This window comes from Rutidosis leptorrhynchoides, chromosome 1, assembly GCF_046630445.1.
Source record: "Rutidosis leptorrhynchoides isolate AG116_Rl617_1_P2 chromosome 1, CSIRO_AGI_Rlap_v1, whole genome shotgun sequence".
Classification (NCBI taxonomy): Eukaryota; Viridiplantae; Streptophyta; class Magnoliopsida; order Asterales; family Asteraceae; genus Rutidosis; species Rutidosis leptorrhynchoides.
The window spans coordinates 367,055,085-367,077,086 of record NC_092333.1 but is presented as its reverse complement, the minus strand read 5'-3'; the positions used below and the strand labels follow the sequence as shown (position 1 = coordinate 367,077,086).

The following is a 22,002-nucleotide window of genomic DNA, read 5'->3' as shown; positions in this document are numbered from 1 at the left end:
ATAACACTATTTAATATTATTCTATAGCTCTAAATGATTGTTACTTTTAAATTCAAATGTCACATTTTTAACATGACACTATGATAGTTTTTAACAAAATTACTTTGTTAATATTGTTTTGGCGAAAATAATAAGAGAAGAAGATATTTAAAGATGATGTATATCTATATATAGTGATCTCGGAGAGACACCTCCTTACTCATTTGTAACTTGTAAGTATGGCTTTATAGTTTATCCTCACATGTATAGTAGTCAGTGGCATAGTTCATAAGCTGTGATAATATGCACTGATCAATACAACAACCTTTTCTGTTGACCAATAACTTGATTATTCTCTATGTCTCATCTTGAAAAATTTTGCTTTTGCTATCGCCACTCTTGTTATTTATACTGGAACAAGATGAGAAGTACAACACATTTGTATATGACGAGATTACTGAGTGAGTGAGTGGGCTTCAAGTCCACATAGGAGACACTATAATCGGTGGTCACACATGAAGTTATTAGGTAAGTCACATTTAAAATTATTAGTAGATAATACTTGCATGCATATAATTTAACGGGAGAGCTAACATTTGTTAGCGAAAAAGGATGAAATTGAGAAGAAAAAAAAACTCGCTTTAAGGACTGTTTGTACACTTTTTGCTTTGGATGAATAAAAATGGACAAAAAAACACTAATACAAGGATGATTTCATTAATTACTTCATAAATAAATGTATTACACATCAACTCATTATTCACCTCTCTTTTCTGTAGCATTCTAAACAATATTCCAAACAAACAATAATTTCATTTTCTTTTCAACCATTCTTATCGATCTCTATTGCTCTGGACATGATAAATTTATTCATTTAAACTATAAACACAAAGCTTTAATTTCCACTGGAAGAAGGAGAAATGGGATCAACATATGCAGAAGACGATTACGACTATCTGTATAAGGTGGTTTTGATAGGTGATTCGGGTGTCGGTAAATCTAACCTTTTGACGCGATTTTCCAAGAACGAATTCAGCCTTGATTCCAAATCCACAATTGGGGTTGAATTCGCTACGCGTAGCATTAAAGTCGATGATAAGATCGTTAAGGGACAAATCTGGGACACTGCTGGACAAGAAAGGTATTAAAACGCGTTCATCATCAAGATCTTTTGTTTCTTGTTTATTGTTGAAAACATATTTGAGAATCAACATGATGAATTGACCTGTAATATTTTCTTTCTATGATTTGGTGTAATCCATTTATATATGCTTAAAAAATGTTTAACAATCAACATGAGATGTTTGGCCGTTAAAAAAAAAAAAAAAAAAAACATTAGATGAATTAACTATCGTATGGATTTGATGTGTTTCTTATTAAATCACAGGAATTGGCATTTTGTTACAAGTAAATAATCATTAATTTCTAACTGTGTCAAAACAGCAATCCACATTGTCAAAAGATAATACTCCGTATTAAACAGAAAAGTTACTACCTTATTTCCAAATAATCATCCATTATACAAATTATGCACAAAATGTAAGCATGTGTTGCCTTTTTCAGAACTCTATCGTAATAAGTTTTACCCTTAAATAAAGAATACACATTTTTAGTTAGGTTTAATTATGAGTTTGATACAAATTTATTTGAGGGTGGGATGTGACTCATAATCTTGGATATGGACATTTTCAGTATTTGATAAGAACCATAAACAAAATGTGTACATTTATATGGAATAGCAGAAGTAAATATAAACTTCTTTTTTGCATGTAAATATTTGTACATGTTTGTCCAAATTCAATCATATTACAAGATATAATCTTTTGTGTTTAAGGTATCGAGCCATTACGAGCGCTTACTACAGAGGAACGGTAGGTGCTCTAATTGTATACGACATCACTAGGAAAGTAACATTTGAAAACGTTGAGCGATGGCTAAAGGAGCTTCGTGAACACACAGATCAAAACATTGTAATCATGCTTGTAGGAAACAAGTCTGATCTTGGTCACTTACGAGCTGTTCAAACTGATGAAGCCAAAGGTTTTTCTGAAAGAGAGGATATCTTCTTCATGGAAACATCGGCTCTCGAGGCATTAAACGTTGAGAAAGCTTTCACTGAAGTATTAAGCCAAATTTATCGTGTTATGAGCCGAAAGGCGCTTGGTATCGGTAATGACCCTGCTTTTGTACCAAAGGGACAAACAATTAATATTGGAAGTAAAGATGATGTTTCTGCTGTTAAGAAAGCTGGATGCTGCTCTAACTGAGAGTTTCAAAGATTAATGTTTGTTAGTTGTTGATTGATGATAACTTTATTTTATTTTATTTTATTTTATTTTATGTAGCGTATGTTTTTGGTTACCTTGTAAAATCGAATGCTAGAAATCGTGTCACGGTTGACCCAAATGCAGTAACAATGTTAACTTTTTTTTTTTTTTTTTTTTTTAAGTTTGTGAATTTTGCATTTTGGTTTGCCTATTGTGCTGAACGTGACCCTTGATATGTCGCTAATAATGGGTATTATTGATGAAATACAAGAAGCTCATTCTACACGTATTAAACATAATTGTACTATTTGTGTACTTAAGAAAAAAAGACGATAAAATTCTTCTTAGCTAAAGGACCAATATGGAATAATCATCAACCAGCATTATTATTTACCAAAAGCGATTGCAAATCATAGTTGAAAGGAAATAGATAATGAACCGTTGATGTGACAATTTCAAATCTTAACGTATGAAAGGACCAATTTCGATCAGATATTTAGCTGTTGAAGTGACAATTTCGACTCTTTAAGTATCAAAGGACCAATTTGGATCACATTTTATTTCGGATGGGTCAATATTTAATATCAAAGAATTTTAGACAGGAAGGAAATGGGTCAAGCTTCATCCAGATGGTACTTATATTGCATAGAATCTGCTATATCGTTTTACAGAACCATATTTACTTATTGCAATACAAAGCTTTGAATTTTATGGAAGGTAATAAACAGATCTAGAGTTTTCAACATATTCCCATATAAAATAAGCAATCAAGATGAGTAATAATTATGTCAAATTAGTCCAATAGTTATTCCAATTGGAACAACACCATGAAGCGATCACCGATGAGTAAACTTCTAATTTGAGTCATAAAAAATGTCTCTTGGTGAAATACCGAAAACAAGAATCAAGAATCATGTGGATAAATGGTCACTTGACTTGTTTGGTTCGACAAGGTGATAATGCCTTTTCTTTAACAGCCTGCTCAAGTTCGTTTATCCTTTTCTTAATAAACTCCACTTGTTTTGCTAAATCTTCATCTCGTTGCTTCATAACCTATGTGCCAAAATCCGTGAAAGTCAACTATAAGTACACAAATATGTAACCATCACAAGATTAACAAATTTTGGGTTAACAGGGCCACTGAGTTAAAGGAATACCTTCTCTGTTTCCCTACGCAAATATGTCATCTGTTTCTCTGTTTCCTACAATTGACTATTAAGACTGGAGAAGGTTTTCCTTTAACTCAGTGGTTATTCAGTTCTGTGACGACCCGGGAATTTCCGACCAAATTTAAACTTGATCTTTATATGATTTCAACACGATAAGCAAAAGTATGTAATGTTGATTTTCAGAATTTTGAATTTGGTACATGGATTCATTTATACCTTTAACTAATTTCGACGATTCACGAACGACTAGTTATAAATAGATGTTATAGTCGTAAATAAAAGATATATATATATATATATATATATATATATATATATATATATATATATATATATATATATATATATATATATATATATATATATATAAGTTTATATAATAATTTGAACTAATAAAATACAATTTATTTATCAGAGTTAAATATGTAAAAAAAATATATATACAAGATAAAAAGTTGTTATAGAAAGATTGTTAGTACATTTATTATTACTATCAATAGTAATATCAATATTAATATTATTAATATTAATATCATTATTATTGTTATAAATATAACTAAAGGGTTAGTATTATTAATATTTTGTTACTATTTTTAGTATTGTGTTATTAATAATGTTAAAAAATATTATCATTACATATGTATTAATTATTAATATTAATTATAGTATATATAAAGATTTATATAATATCGTATATTCTATTACATATCACTATCAAATCTTGCTTCTTGTCTTCCTATTTTTACCCGTGAGTTATAGTCCCACTTTTAAAATCTAATATTTTTGGGATGAGAATACATGCAGCTTTATAAATGTTTTACAAAATAGACACAAGTACATGAAACTACTTTCTATGGTTGAATGATCGAAGCCGAATATGCCCCTTTTTGCTTGGTAGCCTAAGAATTAGGGAACATCACTAATTTTGAGAATTAGTGCACGCCTAATTGACGCGAATCCTAAAGATAGATCTATTGGGCCTAACGAACCCCATCCAAAGTACCGGATACTTTAGTACTTCGAATTCGTTTTTATCATGTCCGAAGGATTTTCCGGAATGATAGGGAATATTCTTATATGCATCTTGTTAATGTCGGTTACTAGGTGTTCAATCCATATGAATGATATTTTTGTCTCTATGCATGGGACGTATATTCATGAGAAACGGAAATGAAAATCTTGTGGTCTATTAAAATGATGAAAATGAATGATTATGATAAACTAATGAACTCACCAACCTTTTTGGTTGACACTTGAAAGCATGTTTATTCTCAGGTACGAAAGAAATCTTCCGCTGTGCATTTGCTTATTTTAGAGACATTACTTGGAGTCATTCATGACATATTTCAAAAGACGTTGCATTCGAGACGTCGAGTTCATCAAGATTATTATTAAGTCAATTATAGTTGGATATATTAGAAAATGGTATGCATACCGTCAACTTCCGATGAAAAGAAAGTTTGTCTTTTAAAAACGAATGCAATGTTTGTAAAATTGTATCATATAGAGGTCAAGTACCTCGCGATGTAACCAACTATTTTGAATCGTTTGTAATCGATATTGTAGTGACCCGAACTTTTCCATGTTTATATATATATTAAATGAAATTGATTTTTACATGATTAAGTGTTTCCAACATGTTAAGCAATCAAACTTGTTAAGAATTGATTATTTGAAATGAGTTTCATGTAGACAATTGACCACCCAAGTTGATCGGCAATTCACGAACGTTAAAACTTGTAAACGACATGACGATATATATATATGGATATACATATAGTTAACATGAGATTATGATAAGTAAGTATCTCCATAAGTATATTAACAATGAGTTATATACATAAAAATGAGACTACTAAGTTAAGAAACTCGAAACGATATATATAACGATTATCGTTATTAAAACGTCTTACTAAATACATTTGTATCATATTAAGATATTGTTACACTATATTTAACATGATAAAATGATAATTATATATATCATTAAGTATGTTAACAATGAACTACATATGTAAAAACAAGACTACTAACTTAAGGGTTTTGAAACGAGACATATATGTAACGATTATCGTTGTAACGACATTTAAATGTATATATATCATATTAAGATATATTACTATATCATAATATTATGATAATATAATAATTTAACATCTCATTAGATATAATAAATAATGGGTTAACAACATTAAATAAGATCGTTAACTTAAGGGTTTCAAAACAACACTTACATGTAACGAATAACGATGACTTAATGACTCAGTTAAAATGTATATACATGTAGTGTATTTAGATGTATTAATATACTTTTGGAAGACTTCAAGACATATATCAAAACACTCATACTTAACGAAAATGGGTACAATTACATTCCCATTCTTTTTTCATCAAGAATTCTAGTCGTATTCATACCCGTATTATACACAGCTTCTAGACGTACTTACTGTGGGTTTATACCAATAGGAACTAGCATGGGATTCCACTCTTGATTATGTCATGTATGACTAACCAATTTTAACTTCTACCATTAATTAGTCAACTAACTAGAACTCCTTTTAACCCCACTCACCACTCACCACTTACCACTCATCATTCACTCCATTTCACTTCCAATTCTCTTTCTAATTCTCTCTCAACACACACACACTTTTATGAACGAATTTTTTCAGTAGCTAATCATCATCTTCATCAAAAATTACTTCAAGAATCAAGCTATAATCATCTTAGGAAGAACACTTCAAGAACACTTCGAAAATCCTTTCAAGTTTACTAGTTTACTTTCAAGCTTTCTAATCCATTCCAAGTAATCATCTAAGATCAAGAAACCTTTGTTATTTATAGTAGGTTATCTTTCTTATTCAAGGTAATACTCATATTCAAACTTTGATTCAATTTCTATAACTATAAACTATCTTAATTCGAGTAAAAATCTTACTTGAACTTGTTTTGTGTCATGATCCTACTTCAAGAACATTCAAGCCATCCAAGCTCCTTTGAAGCTAGATCATTTCTTGTAACTTCTAGTAGGTGTACCTACTAAACTTGAGGTATTAATGATGTTCATAACATCATTCGATTCATATATATAAAACTATCTTATTCGAAGGTTTAAACTCGTAATCACTAGAACATAGTTTAGTTAATTCTAAACTTGTTCGCAAACAAAAGTTAATCCTTCTAACTTGACTTTTAAAATCAACTAAACACATATTCTATATCTATATGATATGCTAACTTAATGATTTAAAACCTGGAAACACGAAAAATACCGTAAAACCGGACATACGCCGTTGTAGTAACACCGCGGGCTGTTTTGGGTTTGATAATTAAAAACTATGATAAACTTTGATTTAAAAGTTGTTCTTCTGGGAAAATGATTTTTCTTATGAACATGAAACTATATCCAAAAATCATGGTTAAACTCAAAGTGGAAGTATGTTTTTCAAAATGGTCATCAAGACGTCGTTCTTTCGACTGAAATGACTACCTCTTACAAAAATGACTTGTAACTTATATTTCCGACTATAAACTTATACTTTTTCTGTATAGATTCATAAAATAGAGTTCAATATGAAACCATAGAAATTTGATTCACTCAAAACGGATTTAAAACGAAGAAGTTATGGGTAAAACAAGATTGGATATTTTTTGATTGTTGTAGCTACGGGAAATATTGTAACAATTCTATACAAATCATAACTTAACAAACTTATATTGTATTATTCATGTATTCTAATATATATTATGTAATCTTGGGATACCATAGACACGTATACAATGTTTTGACATATCATATCGACCCATCTATATAATATATTTTGGAACAACCGTAGACAATCTATATGCAGTAATGTTGGAGTTAGCTATACAGGGTTGAGGTTGATTCCAAAATAATATATATAGTTTGAGTTGTGATCTAGCCTGAGGCTTATATACACTGGGTCGTGAATTGATCCAACATAATTTATATTTATTTATTTCTGTACATCTAACTATGGACAACTAGTTGTAGGTTATTAACGAGGACAGCTGACTTAATAAGCTTAAAACATTAAAACGTATTAAAAAATGTTGTAAATATATTTTAAACATACTTTGATATATATGTACATATTTGTATAGGTTCGTGAATCGACCAGTGGCCAAATCTTACTTCCCGACGAAGTAAAAAATCTGTGAAAGTGTGTTATAGTCCCACTTTTAAAATCTAATATTTTGGGATGTGAATACATGCAGTTTTATAAATGTTTTACGAAATAGACACAAGTAAATGAAACTACATTATATTGGTGAATGATCGAAGCCGAATATGCCCCTTTTACTTGGTAGCCTAAGAATTAGTAAACCGATCTACTAATTGACGTGAATCCTAAAGATAGATCTATTGGGCCTAACGAACCCCATCCAAAGTACCGGATGCTTTAGTACTTCGAAATCATTTTTATCATGTCCGAAGAATTTCCCGGAATGATGGGGATATTCTTATATATGCATCTTGTTAATGTCGATTACCAGGTGTTCACCATATGAATGATTTTTATCTCTATGTATGGGATGTATATTGAAATATGAAATCTTGTGGTCTATTATTACGATTTGATAAATATATAGGTTAAACATATAACTCACCAACATTTTTGTTGACGTTTTAAGCATGTTTATTCGCAGGTGACTATTAAGAGCTTCCGCTGTTGCATACTAAAATAAGGACAAGATTTGGAGTCCATGCTTGTTTGATATTGTGTAAAAACTGCATTCAAGAAACTTATTTTTGATGTAATTTATTCTTATTGTAAACCATTATGTAATGGTCGTGTGTAAATAGTATACTTTAGATTATCATTATTTGATAATCTACGTAATGCTTTTTAAACCTTTATCGATAAAATAAAGGTTATGCTTGTTTTAATAATGAATGCAGTCTTTGAAAAAGTCTCATATAAGGGTCAAAACCTCGCGACGAAATCAATTAATATGGAACGTTTATAATCAATATGAACGGGACATTTCAGATGGTATCCGAGCGTTGGTCTTAGAGAACCAGAAATTTGCATTAGTGTGTCTTATCGAGTTTGTTAGGATACATTAGTGAGTCTGGACTTTGACTTCATCAGGATAGATTTGGACGGGTCGCTTCAGTTGGTATCAGAGCGGTGGTCTTAGCGAACCAGGTCTTGCATTAGTGTGTCTAACTGATAGTTGTTTAGATGCATTAGTGGGTCTGGACTTCGACCGTGTCTGCATGTCAAAGGTTTTGCTTAACACTTTTGTTGAAAACTATATATTATTAACATGTAAATATTATGTGATATATTAACCTCTTAATGTGTTTGATATTGTGTGATAGATGTCTATCTCTAGTACAAATCCCATTGATTCACCTAATAATAATGAATATATTTTGGGAAGATTCACAAATTCCCGAAGAGGAACCGGAAGAGGAGGAACCGGAAGAAGAGAAACCAGAAGAGGATGAATCGGAAGAGAAGGAACCAGAAGAAGAAGAGCTTCCGGAGGAAGAAATAGTGATACCTACAGTAAATCGTTTAAATAAAATAAAATCCTCAACCAACGGACCAAAGTTAAAAATGGTCAATGGTGTTTCTGCCGAGGAAGCAAAATATTGGGAAGATTACTAATTTTCCGATGAATCGGATCCCGATGAGGATTCCGATGATGTTATAGAAATCACCTCGACCCAATTTAATATAGCAAAAGAAAATAATAAGGGAAAAGGTATAAAAATAGAGAAACCCGATTCCAACCCCGATGAGCTTTATATGTATCGGCAACATCCGTATTTCCTAAAGTGTAACAATAACCCGGGAACCTCTAAACCACCAGGTTTTTCTAAACCATTGTGGAAAACGACAGCTCGTATTAGAGGAACACCATATATCCCTGGAAAATTAGGAAAACGAACCAAGTCCGAAGAAGAAGAAACCAGTGATTCAGATTAGGGAGTTGTAATCATGTTGTGTATTATATGTATTATATGTAATCATGTTATGTATTACATGTTGTGTAATCATGTTGTATTGTTTGTTAATTATCTTTTATGAATCTAATCCTTGTCTATTTTACAGTATAAAAACAAAATGGACGTTAAGGGTAGACAACCGAATATTTTAGAAGACCTACCAGAGGATATGATTGAGGAAATCTTGTCTAGAGTCGGTCAGAGTTCATCAGTACATTTAGTTATGGCGAAATTAACTTGTCAAACATTTGAAAGACTTTCCAGAAATTCCTTAGTTTATAAAAGGCTTTCCTTTGATAGGTGGGGTATATCACATTGGGGAGACCGTAAGCTACGCCGTGTTTTCTTTAAAGCGTTAAATGCGAGGAACCCAAATGCAATTTTACGCTACGGGTTACGAACCTATTTTGACACAACATATCCCAATATAGGATTTCGTGAGTTAGAAAGAGCTTCTAACATGCAACATAAAGAAGCATGTTATACTTACGGGTTAGTGATGTTCGCTTCTTATCAAAGTGAGAAAAAGAATATCGGGTTACAACTTTTAAATAAAACCTTTTCACAAGTGACGGATTCAGTAGTTGGGGTGGGAAACAAGGTTTTTAGATTATTACGGGGCTGTTGGACATTACGAAACCCTCGTCCTTTTGATGACATTACAACATGCTGCCTAGCCAATGGTCATAACGGTTATTTTCTACAAGACCAAGGATGGGAAGTCGTCTTAGTAAAACCGGAATGCATGACTTGTTTCTGGACTTATGAATTACGTGTCTTTATTTCCTTTGCTGAACAACTTGCGTATTAACTAGATTTATCTTCAAAACTGTCCTGTATCAAAGTGTAATATATTTCATGTTATATGTAATATAGCGAAGTTGTAAGTTTGAAGAATATTTGTATGTGATATATTATTATAATCAGTTTTTCATATGGAATTGTAGTAGTTGAATTGTATATTAGCTACTAAGTATGAACTTAACGGGTAGGTAGTACCCGAATTTAAACTTATAAAACGCTAATATGAAGAAAAAGCTTTTATAAATGAGTTCATATTATGCTACGAAATACTATTGACTACTCTTAATATTCTGTATGATTAACTCGATTCAGTTGACTATTTTGAAGGAAATGGCACCGACTACTCGACAAACCATGAATATGAGCGAAGAGGAATTTCGTACTTTTCTTGCTGCAAACATAGCTGCAGTACAGGCTGCGCTACATACCAACAATAACTCTAAATCTAGCAATGCAGCTAACGGCGCAAGAAATCGTGTAGGATGCACCTACAAAGAATTCACTGCCTGCAAACCTTTGGAATTTGATGGAAACGAAGGACCAATTGGATTGAAACGGTGGACCGAGAAGGTCGAATCGGTGTTTGCCATAAGTAAGTGTACTGAAGAGGACAAAGTTAAGTACGCTACGCATACCTTCACAGGTATTGCGTTAACGTGGTGGAACACCTATCTTGAACAGGTAGGACAAAATGCTACTTACGCACTACCATGGTCGGCATTCAAGCAATTGATGAACGAGCAGTACCGTCCTAGAAACGAAGTCAATAAACTCAAGGCAGAACTTAGAGAGTTACGAACACAAGGGTTCGACGTTACCACATATGAACGACGATTCACAGAGTTGTGCCTATTGTGTCCGGGAGCATTCGAAGATGAAGAAGAGAAGATCGACGCGTTTGTAAAAGGGTTACCAGTAAGGATTCAAGAAGATGTAAGTTCACATGAGCCCGCTTCTATACAGAAGGCAAGTCAAATGGCTCATAAACTCATAAATCAGATTGAGGGAAGAATTAAAGAGCAGGCGGACGAAGAAGCCAACACGAAATAACTCAAGAGGAAGTGGGAGGAAAACGGTGACAAGAGTCACCAGTACAACAACAACAACAGTTACAACAATAATCGCAACAACTATCCCAACAACCGCAACAACAATCGCAACATTAACCGCAATCCTAACAATAACTACAACAAACATCCCAACAACAACAATAACAACTACAACAACCGTTTCAACAATAATAACAATCCCAACAACAACATCAATAACAACAACGGCAACAAAAACCAAAAACAGCCATGTCATAGGTGTGAAGAAAATCATCAGGGGTTTTGCACGACATTTTGCAACAGGTGTAAAAGAAATGGTCATAGCGCGACAAAGTGTGAGGTCTACGGACCAAAGTTTAACAGAACTAAAGGAACAAATAATGTCGGAACAAGTAATGCCGAAACGAATAGTGTCGGAGCAAGTAATACCAACGCTGTTTGTTATAAATGTGGAAAACCAGGCCACATTATTAGAAATTGCCCTAATCATGGGAATACTAATGGGCAGGGCCATGGAAGAGTTTTCAATATTAATGCAGCAGAAGCACAGGAAGACCCGGAGCTTGTTACGGGTACGTTTCTTATTAACGATAAATCTGCTTATGTTTTATTTGATTCGGGTGCGGATAGAAGCTATATGAGTAGAGAATTTTGTGCTAAATTAAGTTGCCCATTGACGCCTTTGGTTAGTAAATTTTTACTCGAATTAGCAAATGGTAAATTAATTTCAGCAGATAATATATGTCGGGAGAGAGAAATTAAACTGGGGGATGAAACGTTTAAAATTGATTTAATACCAGTCGAGTTAGGAAGTTTTGATGTAATAATTGGCATGGACTGGTTGAAAAAGGTGAGAGCAGAGGTCATTTGTTACAAAAATGCGATTCGCATTATGCGTGAAAAAGGAAAACCTTTAATGGTGTACGGAGAAACGAACAACGCGAATTTAAATCTTATTAGTAGTTTGAAGGCACAAAAACTAATAAGAAAAGGTTGTTACGTCATTCTAGCACACATCGAGGAAGTTAAACCTGAAGAAAAGAACATCAGTGATGTTCCCGTCGCAAAAGAATTTCCAGATGTATTTCTGAAAGAATTACCGGGATTACCCCCACATCGATCCATTGAATTTCAAATAGACCTTGTACCAGGATCTGCACCAATAGCTCGTACTCCATACAGACTTGCACCCAGGGAAATGAAAGAATTACAAAGTCAGCTACAGGAACTTTTAGAGCGTGGTTTCATTCGACCAAGTACATCACCATGGGGAGCTCCTGTTTTGTTTGTCAAGAAGAAAGATGATATATTCAGGTTGTGTATCGACTACCGAGAGTTGAACAAACTTACCATCAAGAACCGTTACCCATTACCGAGAATCGACAACTTATTTGATCAGCTACAAGGCTCGTCGGTTTATTCGAAGATCGATTTACATTCTGGACATCACCAAATGCGGGTGAAAGAGGATGACATTTCGAAGACTGCTTTTAGGACGCGTTACGGTCATTATGAGTTTATGGTATGCCGTTTGGATTGACTAACGCACCAGCTGTGTTCATGGACTTCATGAACCGAGTGTGTGGGCCATATCTTGACAAGTTTGTCATTGTTTTCATCGATGACATACTTATTTACTCAAAGAATGACCAAGAGCACGAAGAACATTTGAGAAAAGTGCTAGAGTTGTTAAGAAAGGAAAAACTGTACGCTAAGTTTTCAAAGTGTGCATTTTGGTTGGAAGAAGTTCAATTCCTCAGTCACATAGTGGACAAAGAAGGTATTCAGGTGGATCCAGCAAAGATTGAAACCGTTGAAAAGTGGGAAACCCCGAAAACTCCGAAACACATACGCCAGTTTTTAGGTCTAGCTGGTTACTACATAAGGTTCATCCAAGACTTTTCCAGAATAGCAAAACCCTTAACTGCATTAACGTATAAAGGGAGGAAAATTGAATGGAAGGATGAACAAGAAAAAGCGTTTCAATTGTTGAAGAAAAAGTTAACTACGGCACCTATATTGTCATTACCTGAAGGGAATGATGATTTTGTGATATATTGTGACGCCTCAAAGCAAGGTCTCGGATGTGTGTTAATGCAACGAACGAAAGTAATTGCTTATGCGTCTAGACAATTGAAGATTCACGAACAGAATTATACGACTCATGATTTGGAATTAGGCGCGGTTGTTTTTGCATTAAAGACTTGGAGGCACTACTTATATGGGGTCAAAAAGTGTTATATATACCGACCACAAAAGTCTTCAACACATATTTAATCAGAAACAACAGAACATGAGGCAGCGCAGGTGGATTGAATTGTTGAATGATTACGACTTTGAGATTCGTTACCACCCAGGGAAGGCAAATGTGGTAGCCGACGCCTTGAGCAGAAAGGACAGAGAACCCATTCGTGTAAAATCTATGAATATAATGATTCACGCTAACGTTACTACTCAAATAAAGGAGATGCAACAAGGAGTTTTAAAAGAGGGAAACTTAAAGGATGAAATACCCAAAGGATCGGAGAAACATCTTAATATTCGGGAAGACGGAACCCGGTATAGGGCGGAAAGAATTTGGGTACCAAAATTTAGAGATATGAGAGAAATGGTACTTAGAGAAGCTCATAAAACCAGATACTCAATACATCCTGGAACGGGGAAGATGTACAAGGATCTCAAGAAACATTTTTGGTGGCCAGGTATGAAAGCCGACGTTGCTAAATACGAAGGAGAATGTTTGATGTGTTCTAAGGTCAAAGCTGAGCATCAGAAACCATCAGGTATACTTCAACAACCCAAAATCCCGGAATGGAAATGGGAAAACATTACCATGGATTTCATCACTAAATTGCCAAGGACTGTAAGTGGTTTTGATACTATTTGGGTAATAGTTGATCATCTCACCAAATCAGCACAATTCCTGCCAATAATAGAAGATGACAAGATGGAGAAGTTAGCACGACTGTATTTGAAGGAAGTCATCTCCATACATGGAATACCAATCTCTATTATCTCTGATAGGGATGGAATATTTATTTCACGATTCTGGCAGACATTACAGCAAGCATTAGGAACTCGTCTAGACATGAGTACTACCTATCATCCACAAACTGATGGCATAGCGAAAGGACAATACAAACGCTTGAAGACATGCTACGAGCATGTGTTATTGATTTCGAAAACAGTTGGGATCGACATCTACCGTTAGCAGAATTTTCCTACAACAACAGCTACCATTCAAGCATTGAGATGGTGCCGTTCGAAGCACTTTATGGTAGAAAGTGTAGGTCTCCGATTTTTTGGAGTGAAGTGGGGGATAGACAGATTACGGGTCCGGATATAATACAAGAAACTACCGAGAAGATCATCCAAATTCAACAACGGTTGAAAACCGCCCAAAGTCGACAAAAGAGCTACGCCGACATTAAAAAAAAAGATATAGAATTTGAAATTGGAGAGATGGTCATGCTTAAAGTTGCACCTTGGAAAGGCGTTGTTCGATTTGGTAAACGAGGGAAATTAAATCCAAGGTATATTGGACCATTCAAGATTATTGATCGTGTCGGACCAGTCGCTTACCGATTTGAGTTACCTCAACAACTCACGGCTGTACATAACACTTTTCAAGTCTCGAATTTGAAGAAATGTTTTGCTAAAGAAGATATCACTATTCCATTAGACGAAATTCAAATCAACGAAAAACTTCAATTCATCGAAGAACCCGTCGAAATAATGGATCGTGAGGTTAAAAGACTTAAGCAAAACAAGATACCAATTATTAAGGTTCGATGGAATGCTCGTAGAGGACCTGAGTTCATATGGGAACGAGAAGATCAGATGAAGAAGAAATACCCGCACTTATTTCCAGAAGATACGACAACACCTCCAACTGCTTAAAATTTCAGGACGAAATTTATTTAACGGGTAGGTACTGTAGTGACCCGAACTTTTCCATGTTTATATATATTAAATGAAATTGATTTTTACATGATTAAGTGTTTCCAACATATTAAGCAATCAAACTTGTTAAGAATTGATTATTTGAAATGAGTTTCATGTAGACAATTGACCACCCAAGTTGACCGGCGATTCATGAACGTTAAAACTTGTAAACGACATGACGATATATATATGGATATACATATAGTTAACATGAGATTATGATAAGTAAGTATCTCCATAAGTATATTAACAATGAGTTATATACATAAAAATGAGACTACTAAGTTAAGAAACTCGAAACGATATATATAACGATTATCATTATTAAAACGTCTTACTAAATACATTTGTATCATATTAAGATATTGTTACACTAAATTAACATGATAAAATGATTATTATATATATCATTAAGTATGTTAACAATGAACTACATATGTAAAAACAAGACTACTAACTTAAGGATTTCGAAACGAGACATATATGTAACGATTATCGTTGTAACGACATTTAAATGTATATATATCATATTAAGATATATTAATATATCATAATATCATGATAATATAATAATTTAACATCTCATTAAATATAATAAACAATGGGTTAACAACATTAAATAAGATCGTTAACTTAAGGGTTTCAAAACAACACTTACATGTAACGACTAACGGTGACTTAATGACGCAGTTAAAATGTATATACATGTAGTGTATTTAGATGTATTAATATACTTTTGGAAGACTTCAAGACATATATTAAAACACTCATACTTAACAAAAATGGGTACAATTACATTCCAATTCTTTTTTCATCAAGAATTCTAGTCGTATTCATACCCGTATTATACACAACTTCTAGACGTACTTACTGTGGGTATATACCAATAGGAACTAGCATGGGATTCCACTCTTGATTATGTCATGTATGACTAATCAATTTTAACTTCTACCATGAACTAGTCAACTAACTAGAACTCCTTTTAACCCCACTCACCACTCACCACTTACCACTCATCATTCACTCCATTTCATTTCCAATTCTCTTTCTAATTCTCTCTCAACACACACACACACATATGAATGAATTTTTCCAGTAGCTAATCATCATCTTCATCAAAAATTACTTCAAGAATCGAGCTATAATCATCTTAGGAAGAACACTTCAAGAACACTTCAAGAACACTTCAAAAATCTTTTCAAGTTTACTAGTTTACTAGTTTACTTCCAAGCTTTCTAATCCATTCCAAGTAATCATCTAAGATCAAGAAACCTTTGTTATTTATAGTAGGTTATATTTCTTATTCAAGGTAATATTCATATTCAAACTTTGATTCAATTTCTATAACTATAAACTATCTTAATTCGAGTAAAAATCTTACTTGAACTTGTTTTGTGTCATGATCCAACTTCAAGAACATTCAAGCCATCCAAGCTCCTTTGAAGCTAGATCATTTCTTGTCACTTCTAGTAGGTGTATCTACTAAACTTGAGATAGTAATGATGTTCATAACATCATTCGATTCATATATATAAAACTATCTTATTCGAAGGTTTAAACTCGTAATCACTAGAACATAGTTTAGTTAATTCTAAACTTGTTCGCAAACAAAAGTTAATCCTTCTAACTTGACTTTTAAAATCGACTAAGCACATTTTCTATATCTATATGATATGCTAACTTAATGATTTAAAACCTTGAAACACGAAAAACACCGTAAAACCGAACATTCACCGTCGTAGTAACGCCGCTGGCTGTTTTGGGTTTTATAATTAAAAACTATGATAAACTTTGATTTAAAAGTTGTTCTTCTGGGAAAATGATTTTTCTTATGAACATGAAACTATATCCAAAAATGATGGTTAAACTCAAAGTGGAAGTATGTTTTTCAAAATGGTCATCAAGACGTCGTTCTTTCGACTGAAATGACTACGTCTTACAAAAATGACTTGTAACTTATATTTTCTACTATAAACCTATACTTTTTCTGTATAGATACATAAAATAGAGTTCAATATGAAACCATAGCAATTTGATTCACTCAAAACGGATTTAAAACGAAGAAGTTATGGGTAAAACAAGATTGGATATTTTTTTATTGTTGTAGCTACGGGAAATATTGTAACAATTCTATACAAATCATAACTTAACAAACTTATATTGTATTATTCATGTATTCTAATATATATTATGTAATCTTGGGATACCATAGACACGTATACAATGTGTTGACATATCATATCGACCCATCTATATAATATATTTTGAAACAACCGTAGACAATCTATATGCAGTAATGTTGGAGTTATCTATACAGGGTTGAGGTTGATTACAAAATAAAATATATAGTTTGAGTTGTGATCTAGCCTGAGGCTTGTATACACTGGGTCGTGGATTGATCCAAGATAATTTATATTTATTTATTTCTGTACATCTAACTATGGACAACTAGTTGTAGGTTGTTAACGAGGACATCTGACTTAATAAGCTTAAAACATTAAAACGTATTAAAAAATGTTGTAAATATATTTTGAACATACTTTGATATATATGTACATATTTGTATAGGTTCGTGAATCGACCAGTGGCCAAGTCTTACTTCCCGACGAAGTAAAAAATCTGTAAAAGTGAGTTATAGTCCCACTTTTAAAATCTAATATTTTTGGATGAGAATACATGCAGTTTTATAAATGTTTTACGAAATAGACACAAGTAAATGAAACTACATTATATGGGTGAATGATCGAAGCCGAATATGCCCCTTTTGCTTGGTAGCCTAAGAATTAGTAAACCGATCTACTAATTGACGCGAATTCTAAAGATAGATCTATTGGGCCAAACGAACCCCATCCAAAGTACCGGATGCTTTAGTACTTCGAATTCATTTTTATCATGTCTGAAGGATTTCCCGGAATGATAGGGGATATTCTTATATGCATCTTGTTAATGTCGGTTACCAGGTGTTCACCATATGAATGATTTTTATCTCTATGTATGGGATTTATATTGAAATATGAAATCTTGTGGTCTATTATTACGATTTGATAAATATATAGGTTAAACCTATAACTCACCAACATTTTTGTTGACGTTTTAAGCATGTTTATTCGCAGGTGACTATTAAGAGCTTCAGCTGTTGCATACTAAAATAAGGACAAGATTTGGAGTCCATGCTTGTTTGATACTGTGTAAAAACTGCATTCAAGAAACTTATTTTTGATGTAATATATTCTTATTATAAACCATTATGTAATGGTCGTGTGTAAACAATATACTTTAAATTATCATTATTTTATAATCTACGTAATGCTTTTTAAACCTTTATCGATAAAATAAAAGTTATGCTTGTTTTAAAAATGAATGCAGTCTTTGAAAAACGTCTCATATAGAGGTCAAAACCTCGTGACGAAATCAATTAATATGGAACGTTTATAATCAATATGAACGGGACATTTCAGTATCCAACAAGTGGCATGATGAAGAAAACACTGGACAAAATAAAATTTGTAAGAAACAAACAAATTAACTACGAAAAAAAAAATTTGTTAAGAATCCACGCTAACTGTTCCTAGCTAACTGTTAATTCTGTATTACCTTTTATTTATCACAATTTAGTTATCGCAATTTATTTATCGCATTTTATTTATCGCAATTTTATTTATCGTCATTTAATTTCTGTTATTTATTTTACGCACTTTAAATATCGGGACACGTATACAAGGTTTTGACATATCATATCGATGCATCTATATATATTATTTGGAATAACCATAGAAACTCTATATGCAGTAATGCTGGAGTTAGCTATACAGAGTTGAGGTTGATTCTACAATAATATATATAGTTTGAGTTGTGATCGAGTCTGAGACATGTACACTACAGCGACCCGACAAAATCGTCATTTGGCGGCGCCGACTACTTAGGTCCCGTTACGTAGTCGTAGTCCCTATATGAGACTCGTTTGACCAAAATTATGTCGCGTTCATTTGAAACGTATCATGCTTGCAAAGTTTAGTTTACAAAACCGTTCGACAACAAGTTTAAGTTTACATGAGTATAAAGTATAAATGAAATAACTTGCGACATAATTAGTTGAAAATCATAGTTTCTATAAATAGCGTAAGTATGTAGACAAAAGTTTGAATCCAAAGGTGCTATAGCGTATGTATGTATGTATGCTTAACTCCAAGCAAGTATGAGTGTACGCGGAAGCATGTATCAAATAGCCAAGTATGAACCTGAGAAACATATAGAAAACTGTCAACGAAAAACGTTGGTGAAATCATAGGTGTTTGTAAACGTTGTCTTTGAACCACAAGATTTAATATAAGATGATTATCAAAATCATTTGCATTCCAAAGTTGTTGTTTGTATCGCGGGTACCCAATTATCAAAATTAACTGTTTTGCACCCTTTGCGTAGTGTTAGAACATACACTACACCCAAAAATATATTTCATCCGCTAACGGTAGCGAACCGTCCAAATGAGGCTCGTCAAGCCCATGTGATCACATAATATAAGTTCACGTTTACACCCTGCAAGTGTAACTAATGATAATTGAATTAAGGCTTTTTGTTCAAACCCGTACGTAGAATGTTCGTTTTCGTACTTGTGTTCAAAGTGTAAAAGTATGTAGTATAAAACCGTATATGTTTCTCATCCCATGATTTAAAAGTATAAAAGTTGTTGAAAGATGGGACTATGATCTCACCTCGAGTGCACGAGTATAAAAGTACTTCACAAAGTAAACGTGTGCATGATAGTTGCTTTGCCTTGACCTAAACAAGTAAGTTGTATCGATTAACCGGTTACGACACAAGGTTAGGCGAAATGTGTTCAATTAGTCGTATGGCTCATTACGACTCGATTAAATATAGCATGTGAATTACGTTGTCAAGTTTCACGCAAGAATCAAGTATAAAATAAGATTTGAACGATTGCATAAGTGTTTGGTTAAGTTTGACTAAAAGTCAAAATCGGTCAAGTCAAAGTCAACGAAAAAGTCAACACGTTCGGGTCGGGTCCCGAACTATTTTTCTGAGGTTTTTAATCACATATAAGCATGTTAGAACAAGTTACATGTGAATCGGAGGTGCGTAGCGTAGCAAACATTTTTATAAATTTTGACCATGTAGGTCAGAACCCAAACACGGCAAATGCCGCGCCGCGACAGAGGAGGGCCGTGCCGCGACATTAGGCGTGGCCTGGTACCTGGGCTGTTTCAATTGTTCAAGTCTTGATCCAAAATTCAATTTAGCACAAAACACAAACCGTAAACACTTAGAATACGTATCTTATATCGTTGGAAAACTCTTTTGACAAGGAATACAACTAAATACCTTTCACCAAGCAAAAACATCAATTAAAATAACCGAAATCTCGTCAAGTGATCAATAAAGGCTTATTTTCAAAGTTTCAAGTTCATCAATTGCATTTTAAGTTTCAGGAATCCAATTCACACATATGATATGCCGTTTTGAAGGTAATGAAACATACGTTACAACTATACATTTACAATTTACATTTCATGGCATTCAATCATCAAAAAGTTTGTTTTAAGTCTATCAAACCCTAACCAAAATCCACAAAAATCAATATTCATGTTTTTAAGTTTTCTTAATCAACCTATGCATCAAAACGAAGCTAGTGATACTAGTAACACAATTAAAACATGAACTTTAACAATTTAACAACATTAACTCATCCAATATCAAAGATTTAGCACACCCATTTCAAATGTTCAAACTAGTTACTCAAAACAACGAATCGAGCAAACAAAACATATATTCATGTTATACACGAGCCATAGACACTAACTAACACCATTTCAAGTCAAAAACACGAATTTAGAGAAATCTAGAGTTTTAAAAATGTTACCCAAATGAGATGAAATTGGTACCAAAATGTAGAGGATGAAGAGAGGATCACGAAAATGTAATTTGTTTTGATGTTTGCTTCTTGATTCGGGTTTAGATGATGATTCCTTGATGAAGTTAAAAATAGGGTTTTGTTGCTAGAGAGAAAAGAGAGGTGGGAGGTGAAGAGTGAATGAGTGGTGATGGTGGGGTTTGATTAGTTGACCTAGTCAACTAGTTAGGCCCCCTTGCAACTTTGGTCCCTCAAGTTTCAAAGCGGGTGCGGGAATTAACCAAACGAAATTTTAAAGACGTTAGTGTAACCGAGAGATGTTATAACCAAATAACGGAAATAATATGAACGTTAGTCAACGGAAGCTACGAATTTAAATAACGAAAGATATTATTTAAAAAAAAAGACAGTGTTAAAAATAAATTTAACGAAAAAACGCGGGATGTTACATTACCTACACCTTAAATGAAATTTCGTCCCGAAATTAAGTTGGAAGTAGTAGTTGTTGTTTCTTCTTTGAAACCTTGCGTTGCAAATTCTACGGATATGTGAAGGTACTTCCTTGGGCATTTCAACGAACTTTGACAGTCGGGATTTTACGTTGGTTTAAAGTTTGGTTTCACAATTTATAGTTTCAACCGGTCCTCCTAGGGAGCGAAGTTTATCGTTGATAGTAAGTTCATAGAAGAGGATAACAAGTTCTTGTTTCGCAAGACATGCCTTTAAGTTTGATACACAGAATGTAGGATGAACGGAATTTGTTTGAGTCGGAAGTTCGAAACGGTAAGCAACGGGCACAACACACCCCAAGATTTCAAAAGGATTAAAAATATCGCGGATTTAGCTTTCTACGTTTCTGAAACGGACTACACCTTTTCAAGGTGCGACTTTTAACGTTACGCAGTTTCCCACAAGGAATTCGAAAGGTTTACGTCTA

The 22,002-nt window shown here is 33.4% G+C and overlaps 1 protein-coding gene across 1 annotated transcript; it reads left to right on the top strand.

Moving 5' to 3' along the window:
- The first annotated feature begins 899 nt into the window (after window positions 1-899).
- Window positions 900-2,246, top strand: LOC139870973 (ras-related protein RABA1f-like). The gene is made up of 2 exons (XM_071858734.1): window positions 900-1,120; window positions 1,814-2,246. Exons 1-2 carry the CDS (start codon window positions 900-902, stop codon window positions 2,244-2,246), a joined length of 654 nt encoding a protein of 217 aa, XP_071714835.1.
- The last annotated feature ends 19,756 nt before the right edge of the window (window positions 2,247-22,002 follow it).

Excerpts from the sequence above, each read along its gene's own strand:
- LOC139870973 (XM_071858734.1), top strand. The coding sequence starts at position 900 with ATGGGATCAACATATGCAGAAGACGATTACGACTATCTGTATAAGGTG. Across the intron at positions 1,121-1,813 it reads GACACTGCTGGACAAGAAAG|GTATCGAGCCATTACGAGCG; the intron begins GTATTAAAACGC and ends TTTGTGTTTAAG.